We start from the raw sequence: 14,026 nt of genomic DNA on the forward strand, positions 1-14,026 counted from the left end.
CATTAGACTCCTGTGTTCCCAGAAGATTATGGCACGTGGGGTTCATAGGCTTGTGCTTGAAAACTTTAGAGTCTGTAGGAGCTCATAATATTTTAATGGAAAACCAAGGCTTTAGGACATGGAAATGAAAAGCATTCATATCCCTTATAATAAAACTTAGGTGCTGGGTAACTTAGTGAGAGATGAACAGTGGAAGGTAGTCACCAGATAATGTTTCTTTTGAGACAAATGTCTCTCTCTTTGATTTAGCTGGAGGAGAGACCAGAGCAAAATTCAGCTGCTCACAGGCAGAAGAGGACTTGAGTTTCTCATCTGCATTTGTGCTTTCTCCAGGGAGATTTGTAACCTCTGTGTTTGGGGATGTGCATCACGTACATACCAGAGGTCCTGACGTGTGTATTTCCCTGCCTATACAGTTTACAGATTATGCCAATCGCACTACAGGGATGATGCAGCCTATTTGTAACTATACTAATAAATGCAGTGTTGTCCAAAAGCAACAAGTTTCATTAAATGTTAGAATTATATTAATAGAAAAGCAGTGCTTAAAGAAACTGAATAGAAGTGCTGTCGTAATTGTTTTGCTTTTTTTTTAAAGAAAGGGTGTCATTGGAGGAGTGTAAGAAAGAGCCTGTGTCATGGAACATTGTATTCTGGATAAAATTTACACTTTCTTGATTGCAATTCCAGTTTCCATTAGCATTTCTTAATTTCCACATCCCACCTGTTTTCATTGTGAAAATAAACACACTCATGAGGAATAAGAAAATGATTTTGAAGTGCAATTCATGCCATATTCACTTGAGTTACTGACTGTGCTCTCTTTTGTTTTTCCAGCACCAATAGCTGCAGGAACAGGCCCTAATTTCTCCCTCTCAGATTTGGAAAGTTCTTCGTACTACAGCATGAGCCCAGGAGCAATGAGGAGGTCTTTACCTAGCACATCCTCTACCAGGTAATTTAATCTCTGCCTACTACCTAGTCACTAGGAAACCCAAGCAAACATCATTACTCATCTGGGAAAGTAACCATTAAATTATTTGACAAGTTGTTTTGGGGCCTCAGGATGGGAAGCTGTTTCAGATTCACAGAGCGGAATGTTCAACTGGATTGCTGCTAAAGTTCTTTTTGTATATACGAGCTTTGAAGGAAATCAGTTGTGTTGCCCTGTATAACTTCTGGCTCCTGTGTTGGTATATCAGGAGAAGTTCCACTGGAATTGCTGGAGTTCTACTGGTGGCAGAAGAGAACTGGGAGCACATTGAGATGTGCCACTTTGTCCTGGCAGGACAGCCTTAAGATAGACTTATGTGCATCCTTGGTCTTGAAGTGTTATATGTGAAACTAATATAGGTTTAGGGCCTTACCCTGCAATGCATTCTGATTTTCAAATTGCATTTAAAAATTTGTGACTCAGCTATTTGAAAACTGTGAATTGTTAATCAGGTGACTCACGAATCTCATTTCAGTTTTGGCTTAGATGCCACCTGCCAGACAAGGATATTTTTTATTTTCTACCCTATCCTTTTATTTTAACCATCCATGAGATTAGATTTATAAACAAGTTCAGTCACTCTAGTAGTCTTGAACACTATTAAAGAACCAGATTGATTTTTTTTCCCCCACAGCCAAAACAGATCACTTATTTCAAAGACATGACAAGAAAGTCTAACTTCAGCCCAGGGTCGTTTTACGTTTTTATCTCAGTCTGCAGTGCCACCAGCTTTGCAGTAAGCAAGTACACATGTAGAAAAGCTCTATAGTTTGAATATAGCTGTTGTTTTTGTTTTCTGAAAAAAAAAAAACAAAACTTTAGAGGGATACTCTTAGCCATAGCTTCTTACAGCTTGCAGCAATTAAAGGAATATTTTACATCTTGCACTTAGTGTACACTGGGAAGCTTGGTGACTACAATTTCCTTTACACATCAGTTAAAAACTTTATTATCTTTCTTCTTTGCATCTAAACTCTGCACCCACCCTATGTTCAGTGCTCATCACCAGCACCATTCTCAGGTAGAGTTTGACTGTGACTCCCGAATAAAGATGTGGGGTTATTAGTGTTACTTAAGAGCTTTGCTGTTGCTCTTCTGTTCTTCTGCAAATAGCTAACAGTGATAAGGACCTAATTATAAACAGCATGGGTAGTTAATAACTTGGTAATATGTTTGTTTTCCTCTCATTAGGCTGTTCCCAGTAAGAAAAAAATATATATTTCTTAAATAGGCAGACTCAGTGGATTTATCAGGCTGTAATTATATTGTACGCACACAATTTCCCCTATTGACACATAACAATTCTCTAAATTAAGGAATGGCCAAACCTACATTCCACACATACCACAAGAATTGTTCTTCCTGTTTCTCACAAACTGATTTCTCGTACCTGTGCAGAGCTTAGGGTGAAGAGCTGTGCAGAGGCTGCACGTTTTAGATCAGTAGAAATTGGAATGTTTTTATGTCTTTTAAATATGTTCCTTCTATAGAAAGGAGCCCGTTCTCGAATGCTTTAAATCTTAATAGAATACAGATTTGGGGTAAAAAGTGAGCTGACACAGCCTTGGAAAAGTACTCAAAAGAGAAATTCTCAGTAATGTCCCCACGCAGTCTGTACAAGTCATTATAGAAAACAGAGCCAACCTGAGTGTCTTTGGCTTTGGGATCCTCTCCCTACCAAACTGCTGGAGTCTGAGTCAGCGACCACCAGAAAACACTGAAAGGGCTCTTCTGTCCCCTCAGCCATGGGGAAGGGAGGTGTGATGCCTGACAAGGGAACCCTTCAGTGCTGGTCAGTTACCTAGTGGGGCTTTTTATGCCTGGCGGCAAACACTTAAGAGAGTAAAATGCTTACGCTTGTGTGATAATGTAAGCACATGAATCACTAATGGATTCGTCCATCTTTTACTCATCTACACTTCTTATGGGACTGAAATCTGGGTTAATTAAACGGCCACAGTTAAAAGATTGAAAATATAAGTTTGAACGGATATATAATGTGTGTTTCAGAATAAGCTGTTCGGAAAATCTGACAATTAAAATGACTTGCATGTCATTAACATATTCATTCAAATTGCAAAAATCATGCAGTACAAATTAAATTCTTCTACTGACCTCTGTGTTTGTTGAAGAAAGTCCTACTTTTTGACCTATAAAAGACTAAATGTTAAACTGTCTCTTAAACTGTTAAATTAGCACTTGTTTAGGGGCATGGTTTAACTCCCTGAGAGGCTGTTCGTCTCATATCAAAGCATAGCCACTGGAAATAAAGCAAATCAGAAACAAAAAGCAGATGCTTGGAGGCTGGGTGGGTAGGATGGCCGTGCAGGACTCAGACCTCCCTCTTCTCAGGGCCCTAAATCTGCTGTCGTTCCCATGAGCAGATTAGGCTCAAGCAAGCGCTAGCTAGCTATGCCCCAAAAGAAGTGCCTTTGTTCCTTCCCACATATATAGTATTTATTATGTATTTTTACTTTTTCAGCTCTACAAAACGTATCAAATCTGTGGAGGATGAGATGGACAGTCCTGGTGAGGAGCCGTTCTATACAAGCCAAGGGCGCTCTCCAGGAAGTGGCAGCCAGTCAAGTGGATGGCATGAAGTGGAGCCAGGTAAGCCATGGCTCTCAGGAGCCCAAGAAAAGTATTGCTCAGATTTGTTATCAGAATACACTGAATGCGATATAGAAGGTGATCTATTATAAAAATCTTGTAACTTCTTGTGAGAAAAGGTCAGCCTAACGAAAATACTGTAGTGGTTTTATTGCTCCTGCAGCTGCGAATGTTTCTGTACTGTGTCACTTCTGTATTTTTGCCAAATATCTTAAGTATTTAAATAATGTAGCGAAAGATACGCTGTCTTTGTCTGTCAAAATGTCCGGATTCAATTCTGGGATAGCAGTGACATTTGCTTAGTTAAAAAGCAGTACCTGTCTGGGGTGTGCCCCACAGTTATACTGTTTAAATAAATATCCCCAAACTCATGTAAGGTAGAAGGACTTTTCGAGCATTGTACAACACTTGAGGTCACTTAGTAAAGACTTTTAACAGGCTTACAATCTCATCTGTAATACCATGAAGTGTGATTGGAGGTTTCATATCAAAACAGCTATCACTTGGTATTAAAACTCCGTAAGCTTTAGGAAGCAGCTCTTCTGCCTTTTCTCAGTGAGTTTTTATGTGTGATCCTTCTTGCTGGTCATCTTTTGGGTTATGTTGCATACTCAACTGTCTGTTGGTCACTTACCTTGAGATCATCTGGGTGCTTAATACTATTGCAATTCTGTTTCTGGGTCAGTGCTAGTTATAAGGTGAAGCTGATGTCTCTATTTTGATTACAGCTCAATATTCAAAATTTATTGCCAATAAAAAGAACAGAAGTCTTATTTGTTAGATAAACACAGGCACTGCTTTCATCGCATGGTGTTTGAGAAGCCTCCCGGTGTTGAGAAGGCCCTCTAAGCAGCCCAAAGGGTCTTTCACAACACATATGGTTTTTTTCCTTTCTTGTTTGTTTGGATTTATATTAGTATGGTTTTGGTTTGTTTTAAAACAACACATGCTTGTCCAGGACACTGTGTATAATGAACTATACAGCACAGAAAAGTAAACTCAACCTGAACAGCATTAAAATCAGGTCTGTGGGCACTTGGCCAGCCACCTATATCCTTCATCATGTAGGAAACATACCCACAGCTTTCTCTGGAGACCCTGTCAAACAGCTGTCCTTTACAGCATGCCCAGAAAGTCACCAAATTTGGGCTATTCCAGACTGGGAGGGGACTGATTCCCGTGCCTGAGAGCCCTTGGAGGATCCCCTGCCAGCTGCCCTCTCTCCTCTAATGAGGAGGAGCCAGCTTGTGGGCCCTTATTGACTGCAGATGTGGCACTTTGGCAGGAGCAGAGGGTGGACCTGCAGGCAGACAAGTGCCAGGCTCCCTGTGACTGCCATGCCGCCGCGGTCCCTGAGGCTCTGGTGTTTCCAGTGAGGTGCCCTGCTCCTTGGATGCTAAGGGCTGTTTCCTCCATCAGCACCAGCCTCCAGATGATGTAAGGCAGAGCTTCACCTTGTACTAAACTACTCTGCTCACAGAGCGGCAAAAACACGAACAAAAGCTCAGCGCCCATCAAAAGCATAGATCACAACCTCCTCTGCAGACACAGATGGCCAAATGCTGACTGGTTCACTGCTTCTACATCATTGTCAGACTGAAGGCTAGCTCCCCCCAAAGTTTGGGGTCCTCTTTATTAATGGCAAATGCTCTTAGTTTGTACGACAGCCAGAGGTTGGCTATTAATTTTGCTGTCACTTCTGGTGGTTTTCCCCACATGTGGTCATCACCTTGGTGTCATCCAAGTCCTGCCTAGATAGTGGCACTGCAGCACTGAGCTGGGCAAGAAGAAAACCTAAAGCCTTACACGCATGCGTGGAATCAGGGTTAGAAGCAGCACCACTACTCTTGGCCCCACTGGGTGCTTATCACAGAGAAGCACAACTGCCCGTGTCCTGAGGTTCTCAGAGAGGCAAGAACAAGGTGGATAAGGCACTTCCTTCCTCTTGACCTTCCTCACCACAGAAAAATTCCAGGTTCTGACTAGGCTTGCCTGTAAAATGGCAGAAAATCACCTTGCAACATAAGGAACTCAAGCCAGGTACCAACTAGATACAGCTCAGACATGTGTTTGACATGGGTGCTGTGTCTCCATAAATGTACGACATGTCATGAGCCTTCAATGGGGCATCTGCCTAGAAAATATATTGGTCATCTGAAAGCCACACAAATGATGTTAGCATGCACGTATTACCTGGTGTCTTGCCACAGTGTTCCCCTCCAGGAGAGGTCGAACCCCTGTTCTGTTTCAGATCCATCCTTTCCAACATCTCTCTAGTCCAGAAAAGGGCCTTGCTATTTATTTAACCTACAATCAAGAGCCATGGCTGTTTTACGTACAGTAATCGCTGAACTTCTGTGTTTTGCTTTTTCTCAGTGAAATTCACAAGAGTCTAAAGACTAAAACCATCTTTCTGTTTCCCTTGGCTTCTCTTCCATGCGGTTCACTTTATGCTGTGTGGGATAAGGCATGTATCAATGGTGCACAACGATGCTGGTTGTGAAGGCAGGCTGACGTTTTGTCCTGTGCTGGCAGAGCAGCGTAAGCCAGGTTTCCAAGCTCCATAATTAAACCCTGTCCTTTGGGTTACCAGCCAAACAACAGGAGGAGGAAATCAGACCAAGGAAAGGAAGCTTAGACTTGTCTGCGGGATGGCTGTTCTGGCTGGGAGGGAAAGTTCAGAGAGAGGAGCCAGCAGCCAACCTCCCAGCCCAGTAGGATTCACACCAAAGATAATAATATATCCTTTGGCTTTATTACCTTTGAGTAGACTGCTTCCTCGCAGGGGATTTAGATTTACGCAGCGATAGCTCCTTGGCCTATATGCCTTGACAGGTTTATGGGAGTGAGAGGATGAATATTCTGTCTATGTGTGTTGCATTTGCTTAATTCTGAGGTGTGCACATGAGAAAAAAGTGGGGACTATAGCGCAGGAGCAAGTGTGGAGCACTCTGTATGTCTGTGCCTGTACAGAGATAGAGGGCAGAGCTCGTGGCACAGAGAGCTACAGCAGAAGGTATTGCCTGGGACGGTGCAGGGAAATGAGGCCCACATGGTGGCTGGAGAAATGCCACGCTTGAAAGAGAACACGGCACAGAAAAGAAATGGAAAAGGAGAAAACAATTTCAGACCGTAGAGAGGGGAAAAATATATAGGGAAAGAAAAAAGGAACAAATGCCAGGAAAAAAAAGATTTGACTTCCTAGAAAGGAAATATGAAATGGAACATGTGAACTCCTCGTAGAGAGCACTCCAGGCAGAGGGTTATTTACCGCCAGCCGTGACTAGTCACTCTACATCTGTCTCCATTTTTTTCTCTTGAACAAATTCCCTTTTTGGATACTTTCTTCCTGCTTTGCTTCCCTGTGATTGCCCCTGTAAGTGGTCTTTGGAGGGCAGGCTGTATACTCAGAACATATGTGCAAACTGGCAGGAGAACAGAAGAGGACAAAACCACTCTGTGTGCTATTTAGATTAGGCAGTGGATGCTTCCCCTGTGCCTACTCTTGGGGTCTCTGCTGCGTGCAGAATCCATGCTGCACCTATTGTCCAGCCACAGTCCTTCCTCAGAGCTCTTTCTTCAGAAGGTCCCCTGGGGCTCCCAGCACCCCGACATCTGTCTCATGTGGAGACCTTGCTGGGCATAGGTCCTATCTGCTTCACCCACCAGCAACGTGACCTTTCCATTCTTGGCATTTCAAACCCACAGTAATGAGCAGAGGACTCAGCCTTGTGTTTTTTACATCTAGATACTTCTTGCAAGCAAGGATATTGCACTCTCCTTATACGTCAGATGTGACAGCCAAAGCAAAAACCAACATTAATTCCGTGTTCTTGTACTGTACTTCTTGAATCTCACATCCATTTACCTGCACTCGAAGGCTCCTGGGGAGCTCTCAGGCCTAGAAAGGCTGGAGTCTGCCAGAAAAGATGAATTTCCTCTCACAACAGGAAGGCTTGGGAAGTAAAACAAAGCAGACATGTAGTAAATTACTTCTGCTTTTCAAATACCTTTTGCGGTATCCTCCTTACCATTGCTTTATCTCAGCACTTTCAGTACATAACTCTTGTTAACTGAGAAGAAGGGCAAGAGAGGATAAAGATGATCTTAGGAAAATAAGGCAACATCATCCTGGCTTTGAACTTGGGTACGAAGCTGGCCCGTTCAGCTCTATGACAGGTCTGATGGCAATAGGGGTGAGCCATAATTACAGGCATACCTTTTGTAATTCCGTCAGAGAAGATTGAGTGTATATGTATCGGTATCCTACTTACACGTTTTCTAATGCATTCTCTGATTCAGTCCAGGAGTAATGTTCTCATCATGCTCTGCCAGTCATTTTGGAGTGCAGCATATGGATAGTATTTGTCAATTTTACTTCCATTGTATTTCGATACTGTCACATGGGAAAAATGTTTAAAATGTAGATTCAGAGCATCCTCTTAATTTCTTTACTTAGATCTTCCCAGGACTTGTATTTCCACAAGTGAGTGCGATCCCTTGGGACAGTAACCCCAAGAAAGGTGTTTGTCCTTGAGATTTCTGAGAAGACGGTTAGCTCTCCCCAACTTAGAGCAGTGCACCCACTTTCTTACTGGGGGAGCTCTGTGGTCCTCCTGCTGGCAGACAGATGGGGCTTTTCATGGGCTGGCCACCCACCTTCCCCTGCCCCAGCTCCATCCTGCTGTTCTCATCACACTGTGCTGAGCTCTCGTGCATCTTCACATTCAAAAACCCAGGAACCAGCTGAGTCTTTCACTGCAAAAAAAAAAAATACCTTCGGGAATTAGTAATCACGCTCTCACTGCCTGCTTGAAAGACATATGTACAGTTCCAGCAGCTCATGAAGTTGATAATGTTATATGAACTTAGAGTGGGCTAGAGTTCCGTGTTAGACTGCTGGACACGTCTTTGATAGTAAAGATACTGTTAAAGTCAGCCTCAGGATTGCTTACTATGCCACTCAGGCTAGAACTGTTCATTCTCGTGCCACCATCTAAGGGACTGTCTGGAAATAATTTCTGAGCAATTTCGATGCAGCTGTAGAGCTGAGATCTTATTTTGGAGTGTTCTCATTGCAGTGGCAGTGACCCCTAACTTACGAGTGCCATATCTCTCCCCAGTGCTGGTTATGGAAGGCAACTGGTCCGAGCTGTTTCAGCTACTGTCCTCTGAAATCTGGAATGGGCTGTCTTTGTAAAAGACTCTCAACATGCAAAAAAGCATCTTCTCCATATTCACAAAGGACCTTTTATCAATGCCTTGCAAGTCAGAAAGACTCATTCAAGAATAGATCAGATGAGTTTGTTCTCAAAGTCTGTTCAAAGTTACGTCTTGGAAATGCCAAAGAAGTGGTACAAGGGAGATTGTAGATAGTGTTCTTTGTGCCCTAAACACAGTTGTCGTCTGGCACCATGTAGAATAGAAAATCTGTATAGTTATGTCCCAGCATCAGTGATGCAGAGTACATCTGATCTGTCCTCAGGCAAAGGTCTATGGGCTCATCAAAAGTCAGCATCATACACTGAGAGCTCGGAAAAGTTTGCAATGACTGTGCTACACTACTGCCAAAGATTCAAAATACTGACTGTAGAAAATACGAAAAATCTAAGAATTGTATTTAAAAAAAAAAATAGATCCCTTTTTTGCTGGGGAAACATTCAACTTCAGACCTAGAATAATCAAAATCAAATAAAACTCTGGTGTTACTTTTTGGTGATTTGCTGGAGTGGGCAGGTTTCATTAGTAGACACAGGAATTTCATGGTCTTCATTAACTTCCTTAAGCTGATTTTGCTGGGTACTCATAGACCCGTTTATGAAAGACAAAAACAAGGAAACTTCTCAATTTCTTATAACCAGAGGAGGTCTACATCCAGGATCCCAGCCAATTGCATTTACTCGGTATTTCCCAAATGTGACATTGTGTTGCCCTCTAATTCTCAGGGTGTAAAGAACAACCAGGCAGCACACTCACATAGCCATGAAGATTGTACCTACCCTGTGTGGCAGCTTCATTACACACCTTGACATTCTATCAGCAGGCACTGGTGCCATTTTTTCCTCCACTGAACTTAATATCTTGAGACAGCAGGAACACTGCACAACCAGAGAAACCTCCAGCCATGGTATAGTCTGGCTTTTCTAACGGGAGGTGAGAAACAGATCAAGTTTCTCTGATTGCCAGAACATTTTGGTTTACAGCGGAGAGAATTTCATCCAGCTCATTTGTACCATTAAGCTGAAGAGATACCATGAGGGGTACAGCAGACAGAACCTGTTGCCTTGTAGGTTTGAGCTAACTTCAACTGTTCATTTTCTCTAAGGAGCTCTTCCCGAGCTTTGTTAGGCTGCGTACTGTGCCTAGGACTCATTTACCCGCTTCCCCATTCCAACTCAGACCGATACTTCTCACCTCCAAGGCACAATACACAATTTCCCCCATTTCTCCCAGCTCTTCCAGTTCCTGCTGCAGGTGAGAGGCAGAGCATGTCTGGGCTCGCACTGCCTTCCTTGCTTCCATGACTGTACGTAGAATTAAGCATGGCCCATGTGGATGCTGCTGGTTTCAAGTGAACAGGCAGATGCCTGAAGTTAAATGTAGTATGAGAGCATGCTCCAGCTACTGCAAAATATGGAGCTTTTCTTAAATAATTTTACTTCCATAGAGTCCATGTGTTCCCTCGTCCCTGCTCTCTGCATTACAGTGTCCCATCAAAACACAAGCTGCCCAGTGGTTTTCAAGATTTTTCGTTTCTTCTTAGAGCAATAGCACTTTATCAACTTCTACTGAAATACCATATCAGCTCCTTGTCACTGGCAGTCTACAGTTCCTGCCACTAAAAGTTTAATGCATTTACAGGAGCACTTAGGCTTCAAGACTTTGATATCACAATCTGTTAGTCACAGGTGCTACATGATAGGTTTGTGTTAGCACATTATAGATCTTTTATCAGATACTGTACAAAATGTGTGTGTTTCTCTGCCAGGCAATCAGAATCAGACTGCTGCATAGTTGATGAGTTACTCACCAATGTAAGTTGTTGTTTATTTTAAACAGAATTTTTCCAGAACCGCCCCTTAATGGATAACTTAAACTCTAAGTTGCTAGGCCAGCACAGATCAAGAACTTAGTGAGCCAGGAAAAATGCAGGGGGTCAGTTGTGGTGCTTTGAGCATTGTCAGTCTTCTGCAATAAAGTTCATCAAGTTGAATGATTAACACCACTCATTTGCTATAATAGACATAGTCATCTTGACAGCAAATTACCACTGGATCAATAGCTCAGCTTTTCTTTGGCAATTCAATAGCAGCATGAGACCTGTGACAACATGCCATGCTGCTGGCATTACTGTTTCTATACCATGGAAGGAAGTGAGAGGTGGGAAAAGAAATACTAATTGAAAAGTCCCTTCAGACTGAAAACTTCTGTATGTTTTCACACCTCTCAAAGACTCCTTTTTTTTCCCCCAGAAAGCGGACACCACAACAAGCTTGGCCCTGAGATTCAGCCTAAACTCTGCTTTCCGTTTTGAATAAAACCAAAAGTCCCATGCAGGTGTTCGGGCACACACCCAGCTCGCTGCAGCCCCCTGAGTAAGACACCTCTTTGTTATGGTCCTAGAGAATTCAGCCGCTCAGTGTTGTGGCTCTGCTTTTTGCATCTAATTCCAGACGTCAGGAAGTCCATCACTGAAAAATGGGTAGAGCCCTGCAGGAGTTCTCGGTTAAAAACTGCAGAAAGTGCTTCACTTCTGACACCAAATTAAAGCTACGTTTTCGCTGCCCTAGTGCTGCCATCAGCCACACGTGCTATGCGCACAGACTTTAATGACCAAGTTAAAAGCAGATCTTTTGTGTGCCCTGACAGCCATAAGAGCACCTGAGCTCATCTCTGGCTCCACACACGGGTGGCCTCATCTGAGTCGTTTTTCAGATTGATAGGAAAGATTTAGAGCATAGCAAACTCTTCCCTGACAAAGGCTGGAGAAACGCGTCCTGAAGATGAAGGGATTCCTGGGATGGGAATGCTGCATCAATAGTCCACGTTCCTAATGTTCTTCAGATGTCCTTGCTGGCTGAGCTATGTTCTGCCACCTCTCCTGCTTAACATACACAAATAACGCAAAGGCAGTGAAATAGTTTATACTTCACTTGTGTCACTACGTGAAAGTGATACTCTTCCTCAGTATAGAGACAAAAGCGGACGCTTTCTGCATCTTTTCATCAGCAGTGAGCTCTGAAGGCTCAAGCATTAAGGACAGAAGGAGGACAGAAGCCCCCTCTGTTTGAATACGGCTCTGCATTTCTTGCTGATTTGGAGTCTGTCAAACACGACTTTCTGAGAGCTCCAGACGGGGCTGCTCTGATGCAGTTATCCTTGAAGATCATCTGATAGTGCAGCATGGGACTCTTTAATTGCAAAATGGGATTAAGCACATTGAGAGCATTGTACCTGTCTTCCGAAAGTTGAACTAGTTTTTTTATTTGCTTCTGGGACCAATTCAGGATGTTGACTTGGATCTATAAACTCTTCTATAGATTAGATCTTGGTTAGGAAATGGACTGCATTCCTTTCATGTGCTGTCTTAGCAGTTGAGATCAGCAGACTTGCTTTTTCTAATGTGTTTGGGAAGCAGAAGCAATATTTTATCTCCTGGTATGCTGGTACAGAAGTGTCCAGCTTTATTAATTCTGCAGGACACGGGAAAAGTCTCCATCACCTGTGTAGGCAGTCATGGGAAAGGACCCACTGCAAAGGCTGCACTGAACTCGGGTTTTGGAGGCAGCTGGAAAATATTAGTAGTCTTCAGAGCCAATATCCAGAACATATTGAGATCCAGTAAATGATGCATATTATTCCAAATTCCTGTGCACTTCTGCATTTTATAAAACAGATAACTAAAATACTCACCTAGCCAGACCAGTCCCCAAGGGATGCACATTTCCAAGGAGAGGACAAACCAAAAACACAGAACTGAACACAAATTAGCCAAACAGGATGGCTAAGTGGTCGAAACAAATGGTTTTAGGACCGCTGGGCGAGGACTGTGACCTCCTTTTGCATCAGTCAAGGCAACTGTGAAACTTTGCGAAAGAAGCTCACCACAAAACAGATGCTGGGCTATCTTAGGTAAATAAATTACCAAAAAATAATAACAAAAAACTCCCCTACGCATTTTACAAAGCACAGCTGTGTAAATATTGCATGAAATGGGGGAGAGGGGGAGATGTAACATACACCCTTTTTTATGCAGAAGTTCTGCTCTTGGCACTGTTTATTAACATTCCCAGTACAACCATCACTGTGCGCAGCACACAGTGCAGCTACTGTACTCATTTTGATCTTTGTTCTGAAGGAGAAAACAGGCTTCGCTTTAAGGCAAACATTCTCACCCAGAGTTAAAATGTGCGATGAGAAGTGTTAGGGGAAGGAGAGAAGATGGTGCAGGAATGGGAACAGGAAGCAGACTCTGTTACGTCTCCTTTTCTGTTTCCTTTCCCACACTGTGTGCGTTGCACTGACTCTGGATGTTCCTCATCCACTGGTTCTGCACAAAACCAGGAGCACTCCTGAGATCTTAACTTCCCTGAGCTGGACACCCATTGCAATTCTCCTGTTTCTCAGCAGCTAGGAGCAGCACATTTCAGCCTGCAGATGCTCACATCAAAAAACATGGCTCTTCCCAGCTAGACCAAAGGCTCACCTAGTCCAATTCGCTGCCTCTGACAAGAGCTGGTAGTGGACTCTTCAGGAAAGAATCTAACAGCAGGACAGCTACTCAGTGCTGCTTGTCGGAGTGCAGCCTCTCAGATGTTGGCAGCAAACAGCTTGGCTTCAGGAGCCAGAGGCTCTGTTTGCATCTTTGTTTGACAGCCTTCAGTGGAGATGTGCTCAGATGTTTTTAACCCATTCTTTATTTTGGCTCCCACGGCGTCCCAAGGGAGTGAGCCTTAGCTTAGCTCAGCACTGTGTAAAGAAGAACCACTTCTTTTCTCTGCTTCAAATCTGTTGCCTGATCATTCTGTTTGATGCTTTTTTTTTTTTTAACTGCCTGAAATAGTGGGTAAATCGTTCCCTGCTTAGCTTCTTCAGGGCTAAGTGCTGCCCAACACTGACCACAGTCAGCGAGCATAGGAGAGCAGAGAAATCTGCGGCAGTGATTTGGATGCATGGCTGCAGAGCCACCCTATACCTACAGAAAAGTATATGTGCTGTGATGGAAGTTGTGTTATTCCTCCAGAGTGGCTAATCTGTAACCTTGATTCATAACCCCAGAGGCTGTGGCACAAATGGAGTGCTACCCCTCAGCTTGTCCCCACACAGCCACTAATAAGCGACTTCTTTGGTTTCCAGCTCCACAAGATCTTCATCCTCTCCATCTAGTGTGCATACTGGCTACAGCTTTCTTCTGAGTTCACT

The 14,026-nt window shown here is 43.3% G+C and overlaps 1 protein-coding gene across 1 annotated transcript in view; it reads left to right on the forward strand.

Annotated features, from left to right (window-relative positions):
• Positions 1-14,026, forward strand: part of NFIA (nuclear factor I A) — a gene marked incomplete at its 5' end in the record, with an annotated part of 233,391 nt that overhangs the window by 153,637 nt on the left and 65,728 nt on the right. Inside the window, 2 exons of the mRNA XM_021405038.1 lie at positions 838-955; positions 3,477-3,604. Of these exons, the coding sequence (XP_021260713.1) occupies positions 838-955; positions 3,477-3,604 (246 nt within the window). The remainder of the gene's footprint in view (positions 1-837; positions 956-3,476; positions 3,605-14,026) is intronic.

This window comes from Numida meleagris, chromosome 7 (genome assembly GCF_002078875.1).
Source record: "Numida meleagris isolate 19003 breed g44 Domestic line chromosome 7, NumMel1.0, whole genome shotgun sequence".
Lineage (NCBI taxonomy): Eukaryota > Metazoa > Chordata > Aves > Galliformes > Numididae > Numida > Numida meleagris.